Source organism: Penicillium maclennaniae, assembly GCF_028827695.1.
Source record: "Penicillium maclennaniae strain IBT 15551 chromosome Unknown utg000005l:1.0-2652337.0:1.0-2654196.0, whole genome shotgun sequence".
In the NCBI taxonomy this organism is placed as follows: Eukaryota; Fungi; Ascomycota; class Eurotiomycetes; order Eurotiales; family Aspergillaceae; genus Penicillium; species Penicillium maclennaniae.
This window is the reverse complement of record NW_026623217.1, coordinates 170,755-196,507: the sequence shown is the minus strand read 5'-3', so window position 1 is coordinate 196,507 and position 25,753 is coordinate 170,755. Positions and strand designations below refer to the sequence as shown.

The window sequence follows — 25,753 nt, the reverse complement described above, 5'->3', positions numbered from 1 at the left end:
CTGCGTGCCTGACAATCATATTTCAAAAATCATGTTAATGCTCATCTTCCTGTTGAGCAAGTCATTGCCCCAGAAGACGTTGGAATGGCGGAGCTTGGCTTGACCCTATTTGATTTCGAAGTCTACAGTGGGACATCCTAGCGTATCAAATTGAGCCAAACTTCAGTTTGATCGTCGGAAATTTATCTTGATCGTCATATGTAGGTTAAAATGGGTATAACTGTTGGTCTAGCCAGAATCGTCACAGTAAGAAAATAAGAAAACCAGACGACCTCCATGGTGTCAAATACCCCCCATCACAAAGAAGTAAGAGAGAAAGGATGGGGAAAGGAAGGGATGAAAAAAGAAAAAAAAAAGGGCAAGACATGAGGCAGACAGAAAGGCCATATGTATAAATAGGCGTGGTCGTAGGGAAAAAAGGCAAATCAGAAACACTGAGAAAGAAAAAAAGACGCGCACGAGGGTCCAGCCGCTCTACGGGACTTCCTTGTCACCTCGTTTGAGGCCAGCGGGGACGTCAATGGCATCATGAACCCAAGGCATGGCTGCAATCTCATCAAGTCCCTTGCGTTTGGTGTTACGCTTGAGAAGGCCCTCCACGCAGTCGCGGGCACCGTCTAGGCCTTGACCCTTTTCGGGATCCCACTCTTCGTCTTCGTTGGCGTAACGGTACCAACTCCATTCGCAACGGGCAATGCGATGCGGAGTGCGAGCGCGAAGTTTGGCTGGGTCACCACGAGTGCCGGGAAGGGCGTCGAATGGTAGGCGATTCTCCATAATGGCATACAGCAGAACACCGAGGGCCCACGCGTCCGTGGCGCGACCATCATACGCTTGTCCCATGAGAATCTCCGGTGCGGCATAATCTTCGCTTCCGCATCGGGTCTGCAACAGCGGACTCTCCGGGGGTTCTGGAATGCGTCGAGATAGACCCAAGTCACTGAGAACGACCACCGCTCGGTCATAAGTATGCCAGTCTGTCACTTCTTCCAAGGCATGTGAAGGCAAGGTGAGCAAAACATCTGTCAAGCAGGGTTAGCAACTTCTGTTGCATTCAGAGTCAGAGTCAACCAGTATTCACTCACTCTCGAGTTTGATATCACGGTGAACAATGTATTGAGAATGAAGATAGCGCACGGCGTCGACCAACTCCGAGAAAATGCGTTGAATCAGGTTGGGAGAAGTCGGTCGAGCTCCGGAAGTCGCAAACTCAAACAGATCACCACCAGGACAAAAGTCCAGAACAAGCAGAGCGCGCTTCTCGTCGCTGCCGAATGCCTTGAGTTGAACCAAGGATGGGTGATTCACTGATTTCAAGATGTCGACCTCACGTTTCAGTGAGACTTCCAGACGTTCTTCGTCTGCACCCCCGGCCGGGCCGTGCTCTATGATCTTGACAGCGACCAATCTCTGTGTGGCAGCTGGCGGAGCAGCATCGCCAAGGCCATCTAGATCGGGCGACAATGGTGTCTGCACTTGCTCCACGCGGGCGGCCAGACAGACCTTACTAAAGGTTCCTTGGCCAAGGACGCGGAGCTTCCTGTATATCCGGGCTTGTTGGGTGCGAATTGACTTCACCGAGTATATCTCGTCAGAGGACGACAGCGATACAGGATGTTGAATGACTGGCTCGGTGTCACTGTCTCCATATCCACTTCCGCTACTGCGAGGCGGACTCGGAGGACGAACAGTGGGCAAGGCGATCCCTCGGTGTACAGCGAGGTATTGTTCTCGATGGAGGCCGGCCTGTTTGGAGTCGGTACTCGATGAGGGGACCATGCCGGGAGCGGCGCCGGAGACGGCAATCGGACGAGGAACGGTTATACGACCGGGCGGCGCATAGTCGCTGAGACTGCGGTTGCGCGTATGTTTGCTCGATGAATCGTGACGAAGTCGATCAGGCACTGAATCATCCCCCATGCCTTCCAGCCCATTGTATGTCTTGCCGCGGGACCGCGACACCGGCGGACCCAGCATCTGTGAAGAATCGCTCAGGCGCAAACTGGATGCGCTACGTGACGCCGTGGAAGATGTACGAGATAAAGACGGCAATTCGCCGCGCCGCCACGGAGATGCTCCGCCTATGGGAGATGGCAGAGGTGTGATATCGCCCATGGCATTCAGCTGAGGCGAGGACATGTACGAGCCCGGGGATAACGAGCCGGCACTCGAGAGAGGCGGGGCGATCAACGCGCGCAGGCTAGGGGTGCGCTGCAAAAAACTCCGGAGGATACGCTGAGAGAGGCTAATGAATCAGAGTCGCGATGCGAGCTGGTCGGTCGAATACTGGGCAAGTCGGTTCGGATCTGCAGCGAGGGCAGTATCGGTGACGGCGTATCACGTACGGAATGTGCATGGTCTGAAGGCTCCATTTCCAGGTGTCTGAGGGCTTCGCCACGACTGAATGCGGCAGACCTTTCGGCCTCGGCGGGGGACTGCATCGAGGAGCCGCAAGCGGAGGCGAGAACCTACGCGATTAGAGCAGATAAGGGTCGACTCTCAGCCTCCAGACCTAGATCGGCCTCAGCGCGGGGGTATTGAGACCCGTAGGTCAACGGCCTTACAGTGAAAGCACAGTGCGGCCAAATGCGTTGGGGCTGGTGGTTGGAAAAGTTCAAAAGCAAATGAAATGACGATCGGAGCGAAACCACGCGAGTCAGCTGACGCCCGGGCGAACGCGGGGGTGCGACCCTTCGGCCTCGATTGGGGTATGGTCGATCCTTGGACTAAAAAGTAGGGTGACGAATGCTGCAGATGCTCATTGATAGCAAAGCATTGCCGGTCGGTTCTGAAATGTGGTGCTACAATACGGCCGACAGTATGACCGGCACGAAAAAGACGGCTGAAAGGGGGAAGCCGTCATCCCTATATGGTAGGAGTGCTGCCAATCTTCTGCAATACGAGCCCACACATTTTCTGAGGGGGTTTGCCGGCAAGGAAAGTCTGGTCGCGTTCTTGGTTTAATGAAGAACCTGGTCCTGCCGCAGAACGACGCAGGGGCCGGCACGACTGGGCACCTAGTTCCAGTACTACAGTTGGGACTCGGAATTTGACGAGCATTGTTGATCTCAGCAGATTACTACGGGACCATGGATCAAGGTCTCCGAAGTATTCCCCTGTCAATGCTGGGGATGTCACCACGATATCATGGTCTTCGCATAGAGAGGCTATGTGGCTGGCAATGTCGTCAGCCCAGGGCAAACGCTTGAGCGCCGATAAAAAAAAGGGTAGAAAAGTGGCTGGGAAAGAGTGCCGAGGCCAATTCCGATTCATTCCAATTCTGACCATGTAGATGCGGAGTGGTCGATGACACATCACATATTTTTCATCTTTTTTTTTATTCCCCCCTCACTTGCTCATATTTGGCCACGAGCCGCGCAGGCCGCTTTGATGCCACCGATCTATGAATAGAGCCTGCAAGGCTACGCACAAACAACGTCGGGTGGCTGGAAACGTTGCAGCAAGTGTCGTGTGGCGGGCGAATAAGCATGGCCAAGACCCGCTAGCAGTGGGTCGTTCTGGGGCTATCAATCTACCGGGCTTGGAGTAGCCTCTCTAATCCTTGAACCCGGGTGCAACGGATCCATGTCACCAGTCAGCTCTGTCGAATTGTCACTAATAGAGAAATTAGGTAAAGGGGACAATGATTCACGAATGCGTCAAGGGTCTACTCCTGCAGTATATATTTCCTTACATCAAGTTACCAATCGTCGACACGCAGTGATCCCTACGTAAATAGCCAAATTGCTTCCACGTGTGCGTGATACGTCTGTTCAGAAGAACGGTAGCCTTGAAGCCCAGGAGTGTCATCAACGTGCTTTTCGTTAGGCTGATTGACGGCCTTGCGTCCGCCACAAACACTTCAGGCAAGGGAAAATCGCTCATATTGGATTCGACAACAGGGCAAAGAAAAGGAGGGATGCGGCCATCATGGTAGCGGCGATGGCAACCCAAGTATGATTATAAGTTCTTCGGCAACATGATTTCAATTCGTTGATTCGGCAGCTTCAGGATGGCCGGGAGTACCCAGAATGGCTCCACCGGTATCACCGAGCATGACTGTAGCAGAGTCTCTGGCGAGCACGTTTAGAGGCCTGGAAGCCCTTCCATCAAAGCACACGCTGGCTCTCCCGATGTTGAAACTTTTTAGTCTTTCAATCCCTCACTGAGTTGCTTTTAGATGATGGCTGAGGCGCTTGAGCACCAGTTTGGGGATGAACAGTGACAATTGAACTTCATCGTGATTCCCGCTGTTCGAAAACAGTGACACCCGGATTCGAAGATCATGGATGTATTAGGGCGAATGAGAGTAAACTTGTACAGCTTCAATGTATGGTAGCTCCTTGATCAGCCTCTTCGTTTGTTTCACGCTTTGGGGCTCATCTTGCTGCCCACACATCAGGTCACTAGCTCTTTGAATCTGAGAAAGAAACAAAGCAAGGTGGCATGAATGATTACGCACGTAAATGACTAGATGAGACGGACCAAAAGGTTTGGAGCTTCATCAAAGCAAACAAAGGCTAAAGTCCTCGTCTGAAGACATTCACTTCTATATATAACAGATCAGCTCCTCCAGAGCTGATCTGAGGAAAATGTGTCCCATGCATGAAATCAATACTATTTGACCCCACACTCACATCACTTCAAAATGTGCCAGACAATCTGGTACTGCTTCATTGGGTGCAAACACTTTTCTCTTGCGTCGACGCAGCATTGTCTCGAAGCACAGCGAGGCGTTCCACGGCTTCAGCGGATCAACTGTGACGCGATGGAATTCAAGACCGAAGCGAGACTTCTGGATTGGCCAACTTACACGAGGGAACTTGAGACAATCAAGAAGGATGGGATATGCGGTAAGTGCTCGGTGAATCTGAAAGCGGAAATGGAGGCTGCTTTTTGGAATTTCCAGGTGAAGGCGATGGAAAACGATAAGGACCTGAGGAATTCTGAGGTATTGAAGTATGGAGATACTTAGATGCTTTTGACTTGCATAAGTCTAGTCATCTGATGTCAGTGGTTGGGATATAGATTGAATTGATTTTGTTTTTTACTTGTATTCTCGCTAAGAAATGCACCAATACTTAGAGGAGCCTACTTCAGATTACCGTGCTGTTCACCGCTCTTGGCCAATGCATTGATACGGCGACAATAGAGATTTATGCAATATGTGCTGAGGATGCGGCCTCAGTGGTCATGTGTAGCGGTTTCTGGTCGTGCACATTGTTCGCAGTGCCGGGCTTACCTCCGACCCACTCGCAGAAACACCGGCGCCTTGGGAAATTGGACGCTTCAAAGGTCATCACTTAGACATGGGTAGCATCCAGGTTTGAGGGTGCCATGGAGATTAGAATGGAGTCAGTACTTCAGCCGAGGTAGCCACATATGCGAGTCAAATCGACGTGGGGTGATGCAAGATGGATAAGTTGAGACAATGTGCGCCACATTTCACTTTTGAAGCTGGAAAACCCGGCGCTAAGAATGTTGAAAGGCGCAGGTTGACGCATAGCCGCAATAGTCAACAAAAAGTCCGAGCAGCGACTGGAACTAATCTTGAAAGAATAGGGACATCCTCATACACGGTTACATTCATATACTGACTTGAAATTATAGACTTCGGAGTTAGATTTAAGTTGACATTGGATTGAATCTCCTGATGCGATTTCAGAGCAGACCGAAAATGGTGTAAGCCATGATGCACCGATGACGCCAGAGAATCTTCACAAAACTTCGCGCATCGCGTTTGCATTACTCATCAGCACGCTCATGTGAATCTGAAAACATGACAACGCCGCAACTTGAGCTCCAGCAAAGACGTGTCGTATCTTCTTTCATATTCTCGTTGCAGAAGAGGCCGTGCGTTGCGCTATTTAAGCGCAGCGGTTCTGTACAGACATATCGGTAAGTCTCCCGAGGCCCCTCGAGATTCTTGAGCTGATCAATATAGTCACCGACTCGCACCTATTTCAGGCACCATAGAGCCCCCTGAGTCCCCTGTTGCAGCTGCATGGCGTGAACTCAAAGAGGAGACCACCCTGACACCCCGAGACATTGAACTATGGAGACATGGAAAACCTTACACATTCAGTGACCCCGCAATCGGGCGACAATGGACCATCTACCCCTTCGCATTTCGACTCAAACAGTCTGATGAGGGTGGTCGCGGTGAAGCCGGTATTCACATCGACTGGGAGCACGATGACTGGGAATGGTTTGACCCCCGAGACATCAAAGAGGACGGACGGGGTGTGCCGCGATTAGCAGACAGTCTGCATCGTGTCTGGTTCGAGGCGGAGATGAATGAGGAGGCGAGTCAAGCGCTGCGATCTAGTCTCCAGCAGCTCAAGAATGACCATCAAAGCGGATCTCATGAGTTGACTACCATCGCATTGACGGGATTCCGGGATGTGTTGGTGCATCTACGGGATGATCCGAACTGGTGGCGGACTGCTCGTTTGGCTGCATGGCATATAGGGAAAAACGGTCGTGAAAGTATGTCTTCCGCAACACAGAATGCTTTTCTAGCTGTATTGGATGATTTGGAAAAGATAGCGGGCTCCAATTCTGGAAACGGGGTCATATGGGAAAATGTCCTGGGCGTGGTAGATTCCCACCTGGAAAAGAGACGTGAGATGCCGGCTCGCATAAGGGACTCGTTTACAGCATATCTGAACAACACATTCGTGCGAATGACAGACTCACACTCACCCTCTACACTTACGATTCTCATCCTCTCAGCCAGCTCAACGATTCGGGATAGTATCCTGGATGCATTCGCTTCTCTACCAATCTCAAAGTTGGATATACGCATTTTAGAATCTCGACCACTGTGCGAAGGTGCAAGTATGGCATCTTCCTTGGTCGCAGGTTTCCAAACCAAGTTTCCGTCAAGTGGCGACCGTCATCTCAAATTAACGGTCTATACGGACGCCTCGGCGGCCATCGCTGCTGACGGTGTGAACTTTGTGCTACTCGGAGCTGATTGCATCTCGAGTGAGGGATGGATCAGCAATAAGATGGGATCTTTGCCGGCTGTTCTCGCCGCGAGATACGCCAGTCCGACCGTGAAAGTGCTGGTATTCAGTCAATTGGAGAAGGTCGCTGAGCCGGGGTCTGCAAAAGACCATGTACCTGAGAACAATGATCCTGCAGAACTCATGACTTCCTGGCCCGGAAGCGGCGTCAAGGGCTTAGGTCTTCTCCAAAAGCAAATAAATACTCCATCGGGATCGAGCAATTGCGAGGTTGAGGTAAAAAATCTCTACTTCGAATGGGTCCCTAACAATCTGATTGATGGATACGTCTGTGAGGAGGGGACTGTCTCTCGAAAGGATATCAAGGAAAAGGCATACCAAGTGAAAGAGAAGGCAGATAAATATTTAGCATCGCTGTAACTTTCACTTTCAGTCAAACGACAAGTATTGAGAGTCAAGCGCAGGAATGAAGTAAATTGAGCTCTACACTATGCAACATCCATAAGTAAATGACACGCCAAAGACCGATCATAAAAACTCAATAGAAAATATCATCAACCCAACGTAAACGCCGAGGGGTCAGGTAGAGGACAGGATCGTTAGAGACCTCCACCATTCAAACCCGAGGACCTATGTGCAAAAGAGGTATCATCATAGTCAGTCGCGAATGCGCGACTGTTTCTTCGCTGTCCCGATATGTGTCAGGGACACTTTGGTCGCGAATTTTAAACTCGTCAGAGTCTCTGACAGATGGGCCTGGAGTGGGCTGACCATGACGAACATCAGGGTCTTGGAGTTGCCACCCAGTGAGAATTGAAGGAGATAAGTGAGCTGCAGAAGGATTAGCGAGCGTGACAAAGAAAGGGGAGATTTGAAAAATACCTTGCTGTTGCGGTACGGGATGTGGCCGCCCTCTTTGCCCTGACCCAGAGCGGCAATCACATCTCCGAGAGAGCTAAGACTACGGTTGATGTTCTGAGTTTCTTTCAGGCGCTCACCAGTCGCTTGACTGTGGCTCAGACGTTCACTTCCCGCAAGGTCAACAAGGTTGAGAGTGCCTTCGCTGCGTTCGCCGGTGATGTGGTTCTCGCCGATCAGCTTGAGGATAAAGACGGAGTGTGATCGAGATGAGCGCTCGTTCGCCTTGGTAGCAGCCACCGAACGGTTCGCATCCGCGTTCTTGAGTATGGCCTTGACCATCTCCGGAGAGTCCAGATCAACGGTGTTGATGTCGGTGATGGTAGTCTTGCCGCGCTGCATATCATGGCGAATCTCGTGCTTCTTCTTGTCTAATTCATCAGGATTGCCCAAAAGGTCATTCACGTTCTCGTTATAGACCTCGACGAAGTTACCCGTCATCTTGTACCGCCACCCCTTCTCTTCCAGACCCTGGGCAGTCTCGTAAATCTGATGCACGGCGAGAGGGATCATGCCATCTTGGGAGGACATGGTATGCGTTTTACCACTGCCAGTCTGTCCATAGCAGAAAATACAAACATTGTACCCATCCAATGCGCTCTGAACCAGCTGGCTGATCTCGTCAAAGACGTCAGTGTTTGTGGCCGAGGGGCCGAACACTCGATCAAAAGAGAAGGTGTTATTCTTGCGGCTGACGCTGCCGAGGCTATTCTTCTCCTCCGGGCCCATGACGTTGATCTCCTTAGCCTCTTCAGACTCATCGGGGTACTCCATTGGGGTAATCTCAGAAGGCGGTTCACTCTTGAGAGATGGGCGAACACGACAGAAAACTCGAATGTTTCCCTTCAATTCCTGAACTTGGTTGTGGAGCTTGCGACGCATGGTCTCCTCCTGCGAAGCTTTTCCTTTGTGGCTTCAGTCTCGGCCAGGGCGTTCATCATCTCCTGGTTGCAGCGTTCAAAAGCCTGAGATTGCTCCTCTCTCCCACCCTCGAGGAACTCAATACGGGCTTTGAGGGCTCGGATAGTGGACTCTAATGTCACGCCGTTGCTGCCGGCGGTATCAAGGTTCTGTCGTAGTTCATGTGTGGTCTTGCGCTCGCGGTCCAGGTCAGCTTTCAGGGATAAAAGCTGATTGTTCATCATAGTTATTTCACGGTCCTTTCTTTCCAATTCAATCTCGGCCTTTTGGGTATCCAGCGCAGACCTCGATGTAAGCTGCTCGAGCTCTCGAACTCGCATGGCTTTTTCAATCTCGATCTCGCTTTCGAATTTGCGCCTCAACTGGTTCATCTCGTCCTGTTGACGAGCTTTCAACTCTTCCATCTCTTTCCTGCTATTCAGGCTGACAGACTCCACCTCAATGCGCTGACGCCGGTCGAGCTCATCCATGGCAATTTCCTGTTCACGTCTAGCGTCCTTCAATGCGGCCTCTGCAGCATTTAATTGGTTCTTCAAGGCGTCCGTCTCGCAGCGGAGAGACGCATTAGCATCAGTCAGCTTGTCTCGAGCGCTTTCCAGGTCGTTGACTGCTCAATTTAGTACGCGCAAACTCGCTTTTCAGGAAAGTAACTTACTTCTCGATTTGTAGAGCTCAACCGTTTCTTTCAGACCAGAGCTGTGCTGACCTTGCTCATTCATCTTAGCCATTAACGTGTTCATGATCTGCTCCATGTCACTTTCTTTGCGTTCTTGATTCCACTCGGTACCTGAAACTTGGTCAGAACTCTTGCTTGCACAGATTTTCCTGAGAAAGAGAGGAACAGGGGGCCTTCTTGACGTTGGGGCGTTGGTGATTGAAGGGTTTCTGCGAGACCTAGTTGGGCTAAGGAAAGGAACACTACTTTGCCGCACTGGTCCTGCTTGGGTAGATGCTTGGGGGTCCAATTTCTTGGGGGGGATGAAATTATGGATTGCCCTTCAATGCTTGTGGATGTTACGGCAAAGCGCTATTGGGTGGATCTGCACATCTACCAGGGGCTTCTTTGATTACCCGCTGGCGTGCTTCATTCCATGATTTGGTCCGATGGGGTTCTGGAGAGAGGATCCAACGGGGACCAAGGAAATTCGGGTAAGTGGAATGGGGTTTGCTTGCATACCCTTTCGTTTCCCAAGAATGCTAGCTCCATCTTCGGCATGGGTATCTAGTGAGGTAGCGGGGCGCTGGATGGAGGCGCCGGGGGTCTTGCGACCGCTGAGGGACGAGTTGGGCCGGGACATGGCGGACGCTGGGCGAGACATAGCCGATACTGGGCGACTGCCGTAGCCCATGGTGTTGGAGAAACTGCCATTGGTCGAGCGAGTCGTTGTCGAGCCCACTCGCGTTGTGGACGAAGCGAATGAGTTGCCACGAGTGCGTGCATTGGTTGCACTGACGGGTTGGCGGGAGGCGGATGCTGATTTCTTGGGTTCGGGGGCATTTGTAGGCTTGGGACGAGTGGCTGCGACTATGGTCAGAATAGCTTTCATCATAACATTCGAGTGATGGTCCCGTACGAGACAGACTGCCTTTATTGGCGATTGAGCCCGGCGGAAGGATGCCGGACCGAGAGTTAGTGGTCGCTGGGTTCATCTCGCGCAGGCCAGGATGGGGGATGCGCGATCGCATAGAGGCACGGGATTGAGTCTGCGCAAATCAGTAACGGGGTTGCGCCCGCGGGGGCAAATGGAAGGATTGTTTACATTCTCGTCCATGTTGGAAGTCGTGGGTCGCCAGGTCACGGTGTAGACGATTCGGGCGAGGAGGCCGAACTCTCGTCCAGCCACGATTCAAATCAATTAAAGGATGGATGCGATGGACATCCGCGAGGTGAGAGCGGAGAGCATCTGAGTATGAGGAGCTCCGGTTCCTCCAGAGACGGGCGATAAACAAACGCTGACTCAGCATCCTGGGACGAGTGGGTTTGATGGTGGTATTGATATTACCGTATTTGTGACCGACCTCTGGCGCACGTGACTATTGTCATGCAGTTGCGCGGGGTTCAAAGTTGTTGATCTTTGTTGTGTTGCGGTGTTGCTTGTTTTTTTGCTTATTTGAATAGCGTATACTTTCAATCCTACGTCAATTCAATTGTCTCTCCTCTTGAACTTCACAGCCTGCCTGACGGGGATTTCTTATTTCTAAGCCGTCACAGTCGGATCGCAGACTCCACCAGGCCCACTCGAAACACCAGTTCCCGCATTCCTTTATTGCTGGAGAGGGCAGCTGGGCCTCATCTTTCATCCTCTCCTCTTGAGCTCTCCTGTTTCAACTTCATTGCCCTGCAGCCTGAAATATGTCCGGGCGATTTGTGCGTTCCTCCAAATACCGTATGTGATTGCTCTCTTCATCTACAAAGTCCCCGCTGACATCCTTGGAAGGCCACGTCTTCGGGCGTTCGACGAGAAAGGTACTTTTACTCCCGGAAGCGCAGGCTACGACATGTCCGTTAACATAGTCCTTAGGAACAATGCTACGATAACCTTCGCGTCTCCAGAAACGCTTGGGATACCAACCTGATCAAGGTCCGTTCGTTGCGCCATCGCCCCTGACCTCATCGCAACGGCGTTTGGTCTGACAATTCACGATCTAGGTTAATCCGAAACACCTTGCGGTCAATTGGGAAGCTGGTGGTGGCGGCGCTTTTGCTGTTATTCCTCTTGAGGAGCGTGGGAAGCTTCCGGAGCGCATCCCTCTGTTTCGGGGTCACACAGCAGTCGTGCTCGACACGGACTGGTATGGAGGTCTATCGGGTTGAAGTTGCGCATGATGGCTCACCCATTGTAGGAATCCTTTCAATGACGATCTGATTGCCTCGGGTTCCGACGATGGAAAGGTAGATACTATTTGTCCGAGGCCATGGTTGAACGCTGCTGACCAGGCTTAGATCTTCCTCTGGCGGGTTCCGGAGGACTTTACTGTGCGTCCCGATGTCGATGCCGATGACATCCAGGACATTGCACCTGTTGGCAAGCTGAGCGGTCATTCCAAGTGAGATTGCCCCTCCCCACGCGACGCGCAGAACTAAACGCTCCTGCAGGAAAGTTGGCCACGTGCTCTTCAATCCCGCGGCCGAAAACGTGCTGGCAACGGCCTCGGGCGACTATACTGTGAAGATCTGGGACATTGAGGCTGGTGCGCCTAAGCTGACTCTCAATGTCGGCGATATTGTGCAGTCCCAGTCTTGGAGTGGCAACGGCTCCTTGCTGGTCACCACCTCGCGTGACAAGAAGCTCCGCATTTGGGATGTCCGTCAGGAGCGCCCTGCCCACGAATCAAACGGACACTCGGGAGCCAAGAACAGCCGCGCTATCTGGCTTGGTGAGCGCGACCGGATCGCGACCACTGGTTTCTCCAAGATGAGTGACCGTCAATTGGCTCTGTGGGATGTCCGTGCTGCCCGTGAGCCTATTAGTGGCTTCAAAACCCTGGACTCCATTTCGGGCGTCTGCATGCCCTTCTGGGACGAGGGCAACAGCTGCTTGTACCTGGCTGGACGCGGGTGAGTGATCTTCCAGCATGGATATGGCCGGCGTTTTCTAACTGTTCCCAGTGATGGAAACATCCGATACTTCGAGATCGAGAACGATAAGTTCGAGTTCCTCTCAGAGTACAAGTCCGCCGACCCGCAGCGTGGTGTCGCATTTATGCCCAAGCGTGGTGTGAACATGCACGAGAACGAAATTGCCCGTGCATACAAGACTATCAACGACGGCTACATTGAGCCCATCTCGTTCATTGTACCCCGTCGCTCCGACAATTTCCAAGACGATATCTACCCGCCCACTCTCGGACTGACCCCTGCCATGAGCTCGTCCGAGTGGTTGGCTGGCAAGGAGGCCATTCCGCCCAAGATCTCCATGGCTAGCTTGTTTGAGGGTGAAGGCCTCAAGGAGGTCGAGAGTGTTAAGGAAAAGCCTACTACTACTTTTGATGCTCCCGAGCCCAAGCCTGCTGCTGAGCTTGTGGCCAAGAAGCCCGAGCCTGCTGTTGCGAAGCACGCCCCCGAGCCCGTTCCCGAGCCCACGCCGGTGGCCCGCCCTGCCCCGTCCATGAAGGAACAGGGTGGTGCCATGGCGGCCATGGTGAACAAATTTGCCGACGATGAAGAAGAGACTGAATCTGTGGATGATGACTCCAGCTTCGAGGAAGTCCCCAAACCCGTCGAGCGTGCCCGCTCGACTATCACCGAGGCCGCTTCCCCCAGAGTCAGCAGTCCTCTGCGGCCAAATGAGACCGAGGCCAAGCCCGAGCCCAAGCCCGAGCCCAAGCCCGAGCTCAAGGCCGAACCTGAGCCTGAACCTCGCTCAATTGTAAGTCCCCTCTTCCTCCGTCCATTCGTGCTCTCAACCATTCTAACATATTCAGACTCCCGCCGCTTCCTCCCCCACCGCTAGCGAGTCTGGCCTGCCCACTAGCGCCGTGCACCGCGAGATTGAGGAAATCAAGAACCTGATTGCAGAGCAGACCAGAACGATTGCGTCGCAGGCCAAGCAGATGCAAACTTTGACTTCTGAGATCGAGTCGTTGAAGAGCAAGCTGACCTAGCTTTTGTCTGATAACTCCGGACGGGAGGGTTTATGGTGAGTACTGTGGTGAGAATTTTGATGTTCAGCGTCGTGGGCTTGGATTTCGTCCTTGATTGTTGACGTACATGATGCACAAGTGCATGTGGATTCGCGGTCTTGTTTTTTTTTAGCGCATTTGTGAATACATTGGACTTCAAAAGTAATCATCTCAAGCAATTTGAGTTCCCCTTGAAGCTGACTTCTACCTGAGTGGGCTTTTGAATTGCCGATCTCTATATACATTGGGTCTTCCCCTCGACACAATTGCAGGTGGACATGTGGTGTTGGAGGGTGAGGGGACACAGTGGAAGATCTGAATAATATCTGGCATCCAGGTACATTTTTACAAGTCATCCATATGCTAATCCAGAACATTTGAACTCTCTAAAAGCTTTATCATTGAGCAACCTACGAATAGTGTAATCAAGAGTTAGATGACCACGTTTTGATTGGAGTCTCATGTCCTGGGTCTATCCAGTTGATATCTGGTCCCTTCTAGACACCTAATCTCCTATCTTATCTACTCCACAAACCACCGTCCTTCCGTCATAGAAGAAATGACATGCAAGAAGACAAAAAAAAAACGCGAAACCCCAGAAATAACCTCTAATTGATAGACGCCGCCCGTGCCATGAAAAAACTTTTGACCATCCTTCCAAATTCAAAGCTCATCCTCATATTTGAAGTTGATAGGACGGCCGCCTGCCATGCGCTCCGGTCGAGTATCACGACGACTCGATTTGCTGGGCTTGGTGCCTCTGTTTTGTTGCTCGCGCAGCATACGTTCGCGGTTGCGGGCTTCGCGTTCCAATGTATAGGGGTCCTTTTCTGCTTCCGGGGCTTTGGATTTTGGGAGGTCTGGGTATTCGTCTGGTGAGCGCTTGATGCGGCGGGCTTGTGGACGGGAATGATCGGTAGGAGACTTGGATCGATCACGGCGGGAGCGTTTGCGGTCTCGTTCTCGGTCCTTTACTCGTTCGCGCCGGTCTTTGTCTCGGCCATGGTCGCGATCTCGCGAGCGATCCTTGTCACGATGATCACGATCACGATCACGATCTCGTTCGCGGTCCCGGTCCCGGTCCCGGTCTCGGTCTCGGTCTCGGCGCCGAGTATCTCGAGGCTTGTCACGATCGTCTTCGTGGCGGCTGGATCGGTCTTGCCAGATCGATGACTGCTGACACGGCCAGCGAGGTCACCGGACTCAGAAGGTGTCTTGCGGCCGTTGGCCTCCCTCTCCTCTCTGGTCGCACTTACTCGGTCTGGGTTGCCTTCGCCATTCCTGCTATGGCTGCGGCTACGGCCGTGGCGGCGGAATCTGTGTGAACGGTCGTCATTCCGTCGGTCCCGATTACCTTCACGATGCCGAGATCGCGAGGGTCGACGCGAAGAGACACGAGATTGGGAGCGAGAGCGGCGGTCATCAAGACGTTTTGCACGGTCGTGATCTGCACGCCTCACATCGTGTTTTCGGTGGTTCAATCTGTCCTCGTCACTGCCGTTAGCATCAGGGGAACGAGGACGGGATGTCTGATGCTGTGAAGGGGAGCGAGATCGGGATCCTCTTCGCAGAGGTTGAGATGGCGCTTTTGACGGAGACCGAGGCTCCGCCGAGTCCTTTGGAGTTCCAGATACACCGCTGTATATTATTAGCATGTATCTCTCAACATGATAAATGAAGCCCTACCTTTGACATCCTGGTATACCACTCCCCCCGGAGCCTCGTGCTTGATGAAATCCGCGCTGCCGTAAGACGCTGGTATCGGCAAACCCTGGCGCATCGCGCGGGGTGCAGCCGGTGCACCTTCAACGCCGAGGCCGCGAGGCTGTTCTATCTGGGGCTGGTACGAGCCAGCCGATCCACCCCAGTACCCACGCCCAGTGCCTCGCATGTATCCGCCGCGTCCATAGCCCGAGCCTGTAGGACCTTGGTAGCCATTCATACCGGTAGACATCGATTGATCAAGACTGTCAATGGTCGGAATCCCCTGGAGTTGCTGTCCGTTGGCATCACCTGAGTTTTGCTCTGCATTCATACCTGTGTTGCCATCTGGGTTATTTTCCGATACGTGTTCTGCACCATTTCCGTTCACTTGCTCGGAGTCGTCAGTGCCAGCAGGCAATTCATCACTTCCTTCGTTAGAAATGGCTTGGTTAGGGAACGACTGGTTAATTGGACCTGTGAAACCACCTCTGCCAGGTCCAAAGTATCCTCGTCCACGACCGCGGAAACCACCACGGCCATAAGCAGAGCCATAGGTAGGACCAGAGTGAAAGTCGGGGTTGGAATGGTAAGACATATTAGACCCGCCAAATGCACCTCCATATGGAGGGCCTGTGCCATTTGCAAAAGCATTTGGATTGAATTTATCTTGGCCGCCTTGCCACATATTTTGTTGGAAGCCGTCCCATCCTAACGATCCATACATGCCCTGCCCGTTGAAGTTTATCCCCATGTTCATGCCCATACCAGTCATGTTCATTCCATAGTCTCCGAACATCCCCTGATTTGCGGCCATTGGGTCCATCGTCATGGGCATGCCTAAAATGAGTTAGTCGCTGATCGTTTGGAGGAATCTTGAGGGCAACATACCCATCGGGTTCGGAAAATTGAACATGCCATTTCCCATAAAAGGGTTCATTGGGTTTCCATTCCAGCCCATGGGGAAGCCCCCCGGGTCCCATGTTCATCATGTTGGTTCCCGTTTGCTGGACGGGGTCTTGAGCTGAGGCAGGATCTTCAGTCTCGACAGCCGGGTCTCCATTGAGCGACTTCGCGCCGGCATCGTTGCTGGCAGCCTCCGGGACATCATCGTTGCGTTCCGACTGTACCATTCGTTAGTGATATACTCGAGAACAAGTCAACAGATCTTCTCCAAGTACCTTTGCGGTGAGTCCTGACGTGGTTTCCTCCAATTGAACAGTATCCCGGTCTGCATGATTCTCTTCCGTTGTGTCAATGGCTAGGACTTCCGGTGCAGACTCGTCAGTCTTGGTCTCTATTGATGGAACCTCAGCAACCCCAGCTGGCGTGGCCTCAGCGGGCGTTTCTTCGACGGTATTTTCGGCATCGTTTTGCTCACTCTTCGCGAGAGTGGGCGCTGTGGGAGTGAGAGGTGCTGCAGAAAGGCGTTCCTTCTCGCGCTTTTTCTCTTCTGTCCGGAGGAATGCCTTAAGGGTCGTGCGTAGAGCTTTGTTGGGTTTGCAAAGATCAGGAGACACAGGAGTGTGCGCGCAGACGGGACAGGTATCGGTGAGGGATGTTTGGCCTAATGGGTTCATAGTCAGTCGTGTGTTGTTAGTGGTGTGGAAAACCGGCGTCATACAGGTCTCGCAGATTGACTGGTCGCAGCAGGGAAGGCGGAATGCGTTCACCGCCAGCTTGCTGCAGATGGCGCATCGTAGCTTGAAGGGGATTTCATCCGGGGAGAGAGTGCTGGCAGTCAACATTGATCAGTCCGGGTCACAAAGCACCAGCGTGGAACTTACCTGACGATGTCCAAGAGACCCGCCGGCGGATCCGCCGCAGCCATGGCTGGAACAGATAACTTGACGACTGCTCGGCGAAGCAGAGGGAAAAGCACAAGCACAAGCAAAAGCAAAACGCAAAAGAGAGGCCGGCGGGGTGGAAAAGACGATGCAAGCGATGATATTGAATTTGGCCGGAGAAATGGTTCCGCCGATCTACAGGTCCTGAAGAAAAGAATCAGGGAGCTTCAAGGGAACTAGGTGGGGGGGGGGGGAAGTTGATATGAGAAATTAGTACCCAAGCAGTGCACAAGTGACATGAATTGACGGCGTCTCAGATTAGATCAAGTTATTTTAGGTCCATCACCAGCCAGCGCAGCGATACCAACTCGTGGTTTCATCTGGTAGCCTCCGGACGGTGTCATCATCATCGACAGTCATTACAGCCAGGGTCCAGAGGTACGAGGGCAACAGATCAGGGGGAAATGGGGTAGAATAATCATTCGCAAGTTAAATATATAGAATAAGAACCGAACAAAAACACGATAAGCTCGACTATGCACGCGTGAAGGTGAAAGAGCAAAGGCAAAGACTAAGTAAAGGGCCGGAATTCGAATTTAAAAAGGGCAAAGTCGCCCGCCCCATCGAGTCCGTCTCCGAGCTCCATTTTCTCTCGCTTGGCACAAACTAGTGAACTTGCAGCATGAGCGAGTATCGTCCACGCTCCCCAGACCTTTCTTCTCTTCCTCCCTCCCACCCCACTCGCTACGCGCCTTTGAGCCCTCTTGCTCATCGCGCCTCCTACGACGCCTCACCTTTCTTTCATCCCGCCCAACCAGGTCGCGTCGAACAGTACGTGCCGCCAGACAATATGGCTCGCCGTTCCTCTCGCTTGCAAGATGATGCGCCCCTCCCCGCTCTCAGGTGCAATGCCAGACACAATGTCGGATACAATGTCAGACACAAGGCCAGAAATGCCCGTGATGCCCGCAGTGTCCACGATGCCCGCGATGTCCGCGATGCCCGACGAAATTCCACAGGCGCGTCCCGGCGCGGGGATCGAGGTCAAGACCAAGTTCCCAGTCGCGCGCATCAAGCGCATTATGCAGGCTGATGAGGATGTCGGCAAGGTCGCTCAAGTCACGCCGATCGCAGTTTGTAGGTTATGGGCAACAGACAAGTTTCTCACGGAATCGCTAACCTTCCCGCAGCCAAAGCACTAGAGCTCTTCATGATCTCGCTCGTCACAAAAGCCGCTCATGAAGCCAAAGAACGTAATTCGAAGCGCGTCACGGCGTCTCATTTGAAGCACGCGGTGGCCAAGGACGAGGTGCTGGACTTTTTGGCCGACATCATCGCCAAGGTGCCCGATCAACCTGCCGGTCGGAAACACGAAGATGACGGCAGTGATCAAAACGAAGGGCGTCGGAAGCGTGGTGGTCGGCGACCCAAAGAGGAGAGCGACTAGAGCCAAAGGAAAAAGTCACGATTGACGAGGTAGAGGGTTGGTAACTGGCGCATGAGATCGATTTGCTTTGCGGCGTTGGCGGAATGGTTTGATTCAGGCGCATTTTCCTGTAAATAATTATATGGACCGAGGAATCCCGGTCAACTGGAAGGAAACAATTAGGCCACAAGATGAAGTGGTGCAAGTGGTGAAGTTAGGTCTTTCGAGGCCTGTTCGTCTTCTAGACCTTTGCGTCGTAGATTTAAGTACCCCAAGGTCACAGCTCGGAGCGGGCGAGATCGGCTCCACTACTCGTACCTCCCCTTCTTTCCCTTAAGACTATGCTGGCTGGAGATGGACTTTGTACGTGTTTGAACATTTCCCACGATTCCCTTGCTAATTCTGGAGATAGTGGTCTCGTCTCATCGGCGGCTCGCGCGCGCTGTCCAAGACCTCGCGGACCAGATCACCCACGGAACGACTTACGGCGTTTAGACGCGCCTGCAATGCCCTCCAGGTAAACTGAGTTGCTTCATTGTGTCTGCCCTGACTGACTCAATTGGAAACCAGCAAATATGGCGCTCTACCAATACTCCCTCCGCCGAGCAGTCAACCGCCCACGCGCGATCCTACCTTGAGCGCCTCAACTCCATCCTCAATGACGAGTCCCGCGGACCAGCACCACATCCGTGTGTGGCCTACGCGGCTTCTTCTCAAATATTTGTAACGGTCACCAAGCTTGCTTTATCATACTACGACGATGGGGTGTTGCGGTCCGCCACTGTCTTTTTCAACACTCTCATCGATGCCGAGGTGGACGGGGTTGTGGATAACAGGTTGTTCGCTCGCGCGTTAGTGGATCTAGTCCGACGCGCTGACAAGACATCGGGCGAAATTGAAGGGAGATTAGTCGAGCTGCTGTTTGGCATTGCCAACAACATCCGTCTGCAACCCGCCATCTTACCTGCATGGTTCGTGCCCCGGGCGACTCCTATCGGTCCGGACAGGGAGTCGACAGCTCCGACGGAGTTCGCTGGTGCCACTCGCAAGGATGAGTTCCCACTGTTTTACCTACTGGTCGACTACGTTCATAATGATGGTCGCGCGGGTGACTTCGCGCGTACGGGGCTGTTGTATCTCATCGAGACAGCGTCGCGCTCCAAGAACCTGGAGAAATGGTTGATCGAGAGTGATTTGGCCACACTGATGGCTACCGGACTGGGTGCGCTGTATAGTCAACTAGGAAGGTGAGTAGGTTGCTGCCCGATAAGTAAGACGAGATAATTGACCATATTTAGCTTGGAATATGCGTCCACCGACGACAACGTCCCACGCATCATCGAGCTATCTGATCATGCGAAGGAGGTCACGGCCTTGCAGCCCGCACTCGGCGAAACTATGGACGCGTTCATGTCTTACCTGTTGTTTTGGCAGGACACCATCGACCACTGCAAATCCGCCGAGGTCAACGACACCCTGTTGGACCATTTCCAGGTGCTATTTCTTGAACAACTCTTGTGAGATCAGAGCTCCGCCGTTGTGTCATCTTGCGCTAATATACCTAGATACCCCTCATTGTTGGAATCGTCTGATGTCGCAGGTGGTTCGACAGCAGCCGTACTGACCTACATGTGCCGGATCTTGGATTCAATCGACCAGGGCGAATTGGTCCACCGGATACTGCATTTCCTACTTGCTTCTTCTCCACCATCCGAGGAACAGATGGACATGTCAGCAAGTCGCCGAAAGTCCCTCAATGTTTTGGCAGCGTTAGCCTCCGAAGCCGCTCAGCCTTCTCCCTCACTCTTCAACCTACGAGACCTTGTCCTGCTGGGTCTTCAATCCTCTAATCGTCAGACGGTTCTGGCCACTCTACGACTGCTGAACGTTGTCCTGCAGCGACATCACCCGTTCTCTCGGGCGTTGATCCACACTGTACCCAGCCAACCCGCGCAGCAAAGGTCCGTCGGTGCATTCAATGCAGAGCTCGAACAGCTTCTGACTCTTAGTACATCCATTTTTGATGACCCGAGTTTGAACGAGTCCTTTGAAGAGTACGTTGCGGACGCCACATGGACACTCGAATCCCGCCTTTGCATCCCGGTTTCTGCTGCAGACGAGGCCGAAGATGCGATTCCCTTGCCATTGCAGCTCCAGCAGGACGACCCGATTGTCCAGGGTCTTCTCCACTGCGTTGAGTCATTTTTCACCAACAGCGTGATCGTCAACCTCGCATTGACCGGAGTCTTGATGAGTCTGGCCTCGTCGCACCTGTTCTCATTGGACGGCTGGATATTAGTCGACCCAGCCAGCTATGACACATCTGGGGAATCGCACGAGCTCGACCCCATTCACCGAGCATATCAAATCCCATCTTGGTCCGCAACCGCCAAACCGACCCTGACCGCGGCCCTTGAACGACTCGTAGACCAGGTTCGCCAATGGCAGCAGGATCTGCCCGATTTCGATGTCCTAGTTGCTGCCCGGCGCGATTTGCTGCATCTAAGGGATCGGCCAGAAACGCCCTCCCGTTCGCAACAGCCGTCTGAACCAATCTCGGATCGTTCGCGCCCCTCGTACCCGGATCACCCGATGCCTCTCTTCCTGCATCCCGAGGTCGATCTCCGAATCCTATCAGTACCCCAGCCGTGGCTTCCCTGAGAGGTGAGTCCTCGCGACCGACTGAGTCGCGTGGATCATCAGCCTCGCGGGCAGCGACTGCAGAGACCCTGCGCCAGCGACTAGCGACTCCATTCCCGCCCCGCGAGGCGTCAGACGGGGAAAGTGCCGATCCCGAAAATGCCCCGGTCACGCTAGGCCACGTGCTAACGAATGTGGTGATTTTATACGAGTTTCTCCTGGAGCTTTCGGCGGTGGTGCAAGCCCGGGGGAGTCTGTTCGAGGAGGCCGGCTATATGTGAAAATAGACACCCCATTTTCTTTCCAAATTCTACGCGAGAGACCATTTCGTGGTATGTAATCTCGAATTTTTTGGAGGAGACCGGAGTCGAATATCTTCAGGTACATCATGTAAATCATGTAAATGCAAGGTTTAATGATCGCCAAGCGGGACCCACTTGGCTCAGGTTGATGCAAGCGTGTTGGTTTCGCAGACGCAGATTGGACGGCACTTGGCCACCTTGTCTATTCATTTCTCTCTCGTCCCTTCTCCTGTCTCCTTTCCCAATGTGCTTGATTTTCCCCTGCCACTTCTTGGCGTTCCCTTTCCGTTTTAGGGCTCAAGCCTTGCCGCTTGCTCAGTGTGTATCACGTGATCGGTCTGAGCAGCTCAGTGAGTCTGACTCCGAGCGCCCAGAGGAAATCAAGTACGCATAGCGACCTATATACACCGTCATATCCGCGGCATACACGGCATACACGGCATGCCCAGCCATGGCTTCTCTTGACTTGGACCGCGACCACCGCGAAGACGCTCCGTTTCTCGATACCCCTGAAATTGCGCCCCATGTCGAGAACAAACCGGTGCATCCGGAGCGTAATACGGCACCCAGCACAATTACCTTCCGGTTGAAGGTGATATTGTTCGCCATGGTGCTAGCGGTCGAAGTAGGATTCTCTTTCCTCGATGGCCCCATGGTGCGCATCCTAGAATCTATCGCTTGTCGACAATACTACAACGAAGCGGATCCCTCGCAGATCGGGGCCAATGGCCAGGTTCCCGAAGCTTTGTGCAAGATTGGTGAAGTCCAGGCGGAGCTGGCAGCAGTCAAAGGATATCATATGTTCTTTGATGGCTTATTGAGTATGTGCAAATGCGGCAGTGAATGATTCAGGGTCCGGTTCTAACTCGGTGTGCAGGCGCACTCATGGCCATCCCGTACGGTCTGCTGGCAGATCGGAAGGGTCGCAAATCGACCCTCGCCTGGGGAATCCCTGGTTTCGCTATCAACTCCATCATAACCATTGTCGTTCTGTGGTTCTCGAACATATTTCCGCTACGGGCGGTCTGGGTGTCCTCCCTGGCGTGGCTGATTGGGGGCGGCCCGGTCGTGGCATTCGCGATCATTTGGACCATGATGGCTGATGTTACCACCGAGCTGGAGAGAGCCCAATTGTTCTTCCAGTTTGGCATTGTCTCGATGGCATCCGAATTCATTTCTGGGGCCTTTAGCTCGTATCTGATGGCCATGAACCCATGGGTGCCATTCCTCGTCGGTTTCGGTATTGTTCACGTTGGTCTATTATTCATTCTTCTCCTGCCTGAGACGATGCATGCCATACCATCTCGGGAGCTCGAGCCCGAGCCTTCACCTGTTGAGATGTCCGAGCTGGCCGACGCCGAGCTTAAGCCTCGATTCTCAACTCAGGGGCAGTATCACGATGAAAGCGATGTCGATGTGGCTTCCGGGCAGCACGATCACTTGACCTGGAGTTATCCGTCCCAAGAGCGCGATTCTTTCTGGGCGAAGTGCCGAGCTAAATACCAATACTATATGAGGCCATATCTCTTCATCCTGAACCGCAAACCTGTCATCCTCCTCCTGACGTCATTTTTGGTATATCGGCTCAGCCGTGGCTCTTCGTGGTTTCTGTCACAATACGTCTCGACACGCTATCATTGGACATTGGCCCAGGCCAACATGCTCGTCTCGTCCCGGCCAACCATCTCCATCCCTGTGTTCCTGTGGGTTTTACCTTGGCTCAAACGCCGTGTGCTGAGCCCGCGAAAGACAGCCACGGAGAAGGACCTTTGGCTGGCTCGTGCAAGTATTCTCTTCCTCACTATAGGCACACTCGGAATTGGACTCTCGCCGTCCATCGCCACCCTGGTTCCCGCCATGATCATCCAAACCTCAGGATCGGGCTTTATGTTTCTCGCCCGATCTATTGTAACAACCCTGGTCAATCGTGACGAGACCGCTCGTCTTTATACGGTGATTGAGATCCTCCAATCCGTGGGCAACATTGTTGCCAGTCTCTCGATTACAGGCGTCTTCCAACTCGGTCTCCGACTGGGTGGCTTCTGGATCGGTCTGGCTTGGATGATGACTAGTACGTTGTTTTGCATGGTTGGCGCTGCCATTTGGTGTTTCAAATTGCCGCCGACATCTGCACCCCGCACACCGGAATTTGTAGTAGGGGATTTAGAAGAAGATCCATGATTGCACATTAGCATATAGATTCTGCATTTCATAGATCACGGGCCATTTCTTGGGAGTTTAGGGTCTTTTTCAACATGATTTCCAAATACATATCTAACGAATACTTTCATTCATCACAATTACCGTGTTTAAAAGACTGGGGAGAACTGCAGGCCAGGAATGTTCACCCTCGATGTTGCACTGACAGGATACTCATCCCGAGTCATGATTGAAAATCTCCTCGTCATGTCGAACGGGCTCGAATGATTTGAAGTACTGGAATTCTTTAAGATTGCTCCTCAGGTGGGTGAATATATTACCAAGGTTAGTTGTCATGTAAGCAGGCTTCAGGCGCGAAATGCCCAAAAATTGCCACAGCTAAGTGAGCCAGAGAGTTCAATGATTGGGGCTTCCATATGACTGACATAGACCTTTTTTGAACTTGAGTCTTAATTCTTCGAAGATCACCTCGAGGAGTAGTTCGCCAAGGAATAGGTGAAGCCCCCCACCTGGACGCGTGTTCGTCGTTGACTCTGCCGGTCTGTAGCTCACCGCTTTGTTCACCGCGCTGTCATCTTCACATGGCAAAGTTCTGTGAATCCTCAGCTGTCATCCGTTATCGCTGACAATGGAGAAATTCTCTCAGTTTCGGGATCGAGGTAGGCAGCTACAGCTTCCCTGTCAAAACCACAGCTGACAGATACTAGGCTCGGGCATTGCGCCCTTTCTCCCCATTCCCTCAGAACCACTGGGGCTGCAAGCACCCCTCCGAATCTTCCTCTTTTGCTTCCGCCTACCCCTATTCCTTTTTGTGACCTTGGCCTACTTCCTGCTTTTGCAATGGCTTCCTATAGGTTCACTGGGCAAGAAAGCCGCGTTGTGGTGCATTCTCGGCGTTCCAAGTATCTGGTGGATTGATCTGCAGGTGGACGGTGTTCGGAAAGGGTCCGTTTCTCAATTTATCACGCATAATTCTCGCAGCAGCTAATTATTTTACTGGATAGATCTCTTTCTAAACATCAGCAAGCTCGTCTCCCGCAGCCTGGCTCTCTTATCGCCTCCTCTTTTACCTCTCCCATCGACGCCGTCTACTTGGCCGCGATATTCGATCCGGTTTTCACCGCATCTTACCCAAACACTCGACAGGTTGAGCGGATATCTCTTCTCCAGGCTGTTCTACGAGCCTTCGCATCGCCCATGACCCGCCCCGAGCCTGGCACAAAATTGGTGGATGTCGCCAGTCTGATCGAGAAGTATCCTACTCGGCCGATTGTGATCTTCCCTGAGTGCACGACTACTAACGGCCGTGCAATCTTGCCCTTAAGCGAGTCGTTAATTGGTGCTCCCGATAAAACGAAGATCTTCCCCGTCAGCCTGCGGTACTCGCCCGTGGATGTCGTGACTCCTCTTCCGGGAAGCTACCTCAGCTTCCTGTGGACATTGCTCAGTAAGCCCACACACTGCATTCGCGTGCGTATTGCCGAGGCTGTGACTATTGCCCGCAACCCGTTGGATACTTCACCCGCGCGCTCGACGCGCAAATCAACCTACAGCACTAATTATCTTGACACACTGGACGAGTTGACTGCGGATGGCGAGGCCGTGATGGAAAAGGCGATGCTGGATCATGTAGGCGAGTCACTTGCTCGCATGGGCCGCGTGAAGCGTGTGGGACTTGGCGTCAAGGACAAGCAGGACTTTGTCCGTATGTGGAGTAAGACTCGGTCTACGTGGTGATGGTAACGGTTTTCGTACTTTCCATTTGCGCTTATAGAATCTTGAATTTACCCTATATCTGGCTATTCTCAACGCTTTGTTCAATATGTCTCCGTCATGGAGTGAAGGCTGCGTCTCAATCTGGGGTATCATAGACAACCAGTCAATCGATACAAAGGAAGCCGCAGGCAAAGCTCTGAGGGACATGAACATGAGAATGATGTTTACAAAGCTCACGATTGCATACACCGACAACCAGTACCATCTGAAAGCCACTGTTTGGGGAGATTACCATTTAATGGTCAATGGCTTGGTCTTGTTGTCAAGTGAACAGTAGATGCAATAGTCTTGCCACGCACATACGATTTACAGTGGCCGGGCCATCAGGAATGCAAAGAGCAAGTCCGCCACGATATCTCCCCTGCTCGAGTTGGAAATGAGAAATTCCGACAAGAACGATTAGCGTCAAGACAAGTCATCCATGGAAGTTAAGCCACAGAGGGCTAACCCGATTCCAACGTCTCTTCGTCGGTGTTCTTCCGAGTCGTGGTTGGGTCGACGTTGTCCATCTCTCTTTGCGATTGAAGC

At 52.6% G+C, this 25,753-nt stretch overlaps 8 protein-coding genes across 8 annotated transcripts; 5 read left to right on the top strand and 3 right to left on the bottom strand.

Moving 5' to 3' along the window:
• Positions 1 to 474: 474 nt before the first annotated feature.
• Positions 475 to 2,441, bottom strand: N7477_005306 (putative protein kinase; the record flags this gene model as incomplete). Its single annotated transcript, XM_056966969.1, has 3 exons — positions 475 to 1,022; positions 1,086 to 2,235; positions 2,346 to 2,441. 3 exons carry the CDS (start codon positions 2,439 to 2,441, stop codon positions 475 to 477), a joined length of 1,794 nt encoding a protein of 597 aa, XP_056821723.1.
• Positions 2,442 to 5,710: 3,269 nt separating this feature from the next.
• Positions 5,711 to 7,391, top strand: N7477_005305 (translation initiation factor eIF-2B subunit family protein; the record flags this gene model as incomplete). The annotated part of the gene is made up of 2 exons (XM_056966968.1): positions 5,711 to 5,898; positions 5,945 to 7,391. Coding segments are annotated over 2 exons (1,635 nt in total), but the record flags the coding sequence as incomplete, so codon positions are not given.
• A 237-nt stretch (positions 7,392 to 7,628) lies between these two features.
• Positions 7,629 to 10,582, bottom strand: N7477_005304 (putative kinesin family protein (KlpA); the record flags this gene model as incomplete). Its single annotated transcript, XM_056966967.1, has 7 exons — positions 7,629 to 7,802; positions 7,854 to 8,794; positions 8,878 to 9,417; positions 9,466 to 9,597; positions 9,988 to 10,329; positions 10,385 to 10,514; positions 10,571 to 10,582. The coding sequence occupies 7 exons, from the start codon at positions 10,580 to 10,582 to the stop codon at positions 7,629 to 7,631; spliced, it is 2,271 nt and encodes a 756-aa protein (XP_056821721.1).
• Positions 10,583 to 11,163: 581 nt separating this feature from the next.
• N7477_005303 (coronin) lies at positions 11,164 to 13,415 on the top strand (the record flags this gene model as incomplete). Its single annotated transcript, XM_056966966.1, has 9 exons — positions 11,164 to 11,197; positions 11,249 to 11,277; positions 11,333 to 11,392; positions 11,461 to 11,603; positions 11,655 to 11,703; positions 11,755 to 11,858; positions 11,908 to 12,369; positions 12,421 to 13,180; positions 13,236 to 13,415. The coding sequence occupies 9 exons, from the start codon at positions 11,164 to 11,166 to the stop codon at positions 13,413 to 13,415; spliced, it is 1,821 nt and encodes a 606-aa protein (XP_056821720.1).
• A 681-nt stretch (positions 13,416 to 14,096) lies between these two features.
• N7477_005302 (RING finger protein) lies at positions 14,097 to 16,965 on the bottom strand (the record flags this gene model as incomplete). The annotated part of the gene is made up of 9 exons (XM_056966965.1): positions 14,097 to 14,580; positions 14,690 to 14,880; positions 14,929 to 15,071; positions 15,120 to 15,864; positions 15,932 to 15,974; positions 16,026 to 16,258; positions 16,316 to 16,701; positions 16,759 to 16,868; positions 16,922 to 16,965. The coding sequence occupies 9 exons, from the start codon at positions 16,963 to 16,965 to the stop codon at positions 14,097 to 14,099; spliced, it is 2,379 nt and encodes a 792-aa protein (XP_056821719.1).
• A 638-nt stretch (positions 16,966 to 17,603) lies between these two features.
• Positions 17,604 to 18,368, top strand: nctA (negative cofactor 2 transcription regulator complex subunit BUR6; the record flags this gene model as incomplete). Its single annotated transcript, XM_056966964.1, has 3 exons — positions 17,604 to 17,912; positions 17,941 to 18,058; positions 18,112 to 18,368. 3 exons carry the CDS (start codon positions 17,604 to 17,606, stop codon positions 18,366 to 18,368), a joined length of 684 nt encoding a protein of 227 aa, XP_056821718.1.
• Positions 18,369 to 18,701: 333 nt separating this feature from the next.
• On the top strand, positions 18,702 to 21,268 carry N7477_005300 (uncharacterized protein; the record flags this gene model as incomplete). Its single annotated transcript, XM_056966963.1, is given in 7 exon segments — positions 18,702 to 18,710; positions 18,760 to 18,864; positions 18,918 to 19,467; positions 19,498 to 19,594; positions 19,646 to 19,864; positions 19,913 to 20,995; positions 21,010 to 21,268. 7 exon segments carry the CDS (start codon positions 18,702 to 18,704, stop codon positions 21,266 to 21,268), a joined length of 2,322 nt encoding a protein of 773 aa, XP_056821717.1.
• A 472-nt stretch (positions 21,269 to 21,740) lies between these two features.
• Positions 21,741 to 25,186, top strand: N7477_005299 (putative MFS transporter; the record flags this gene model as incomplete). The annotated part of the gene is made up of 5 exons (XM_056966962.1): positions 21,741 to 22,110; positions 22,167 to 23,443; positions 24,096 to 24,108; positions 24,157 to 24,394; positions 24,454 to 25,186. 5 exons carry the CDS (start codon positions 21,741 to 21,743, stop codon positions 25,184 to 25,186), a joined length of 2,631 nt encoding a protein of 876 aa, XP_056821716.1.
• Between the last annotated feature and the right edge of the window lie 567 nt (positions 25,187 to 25,753).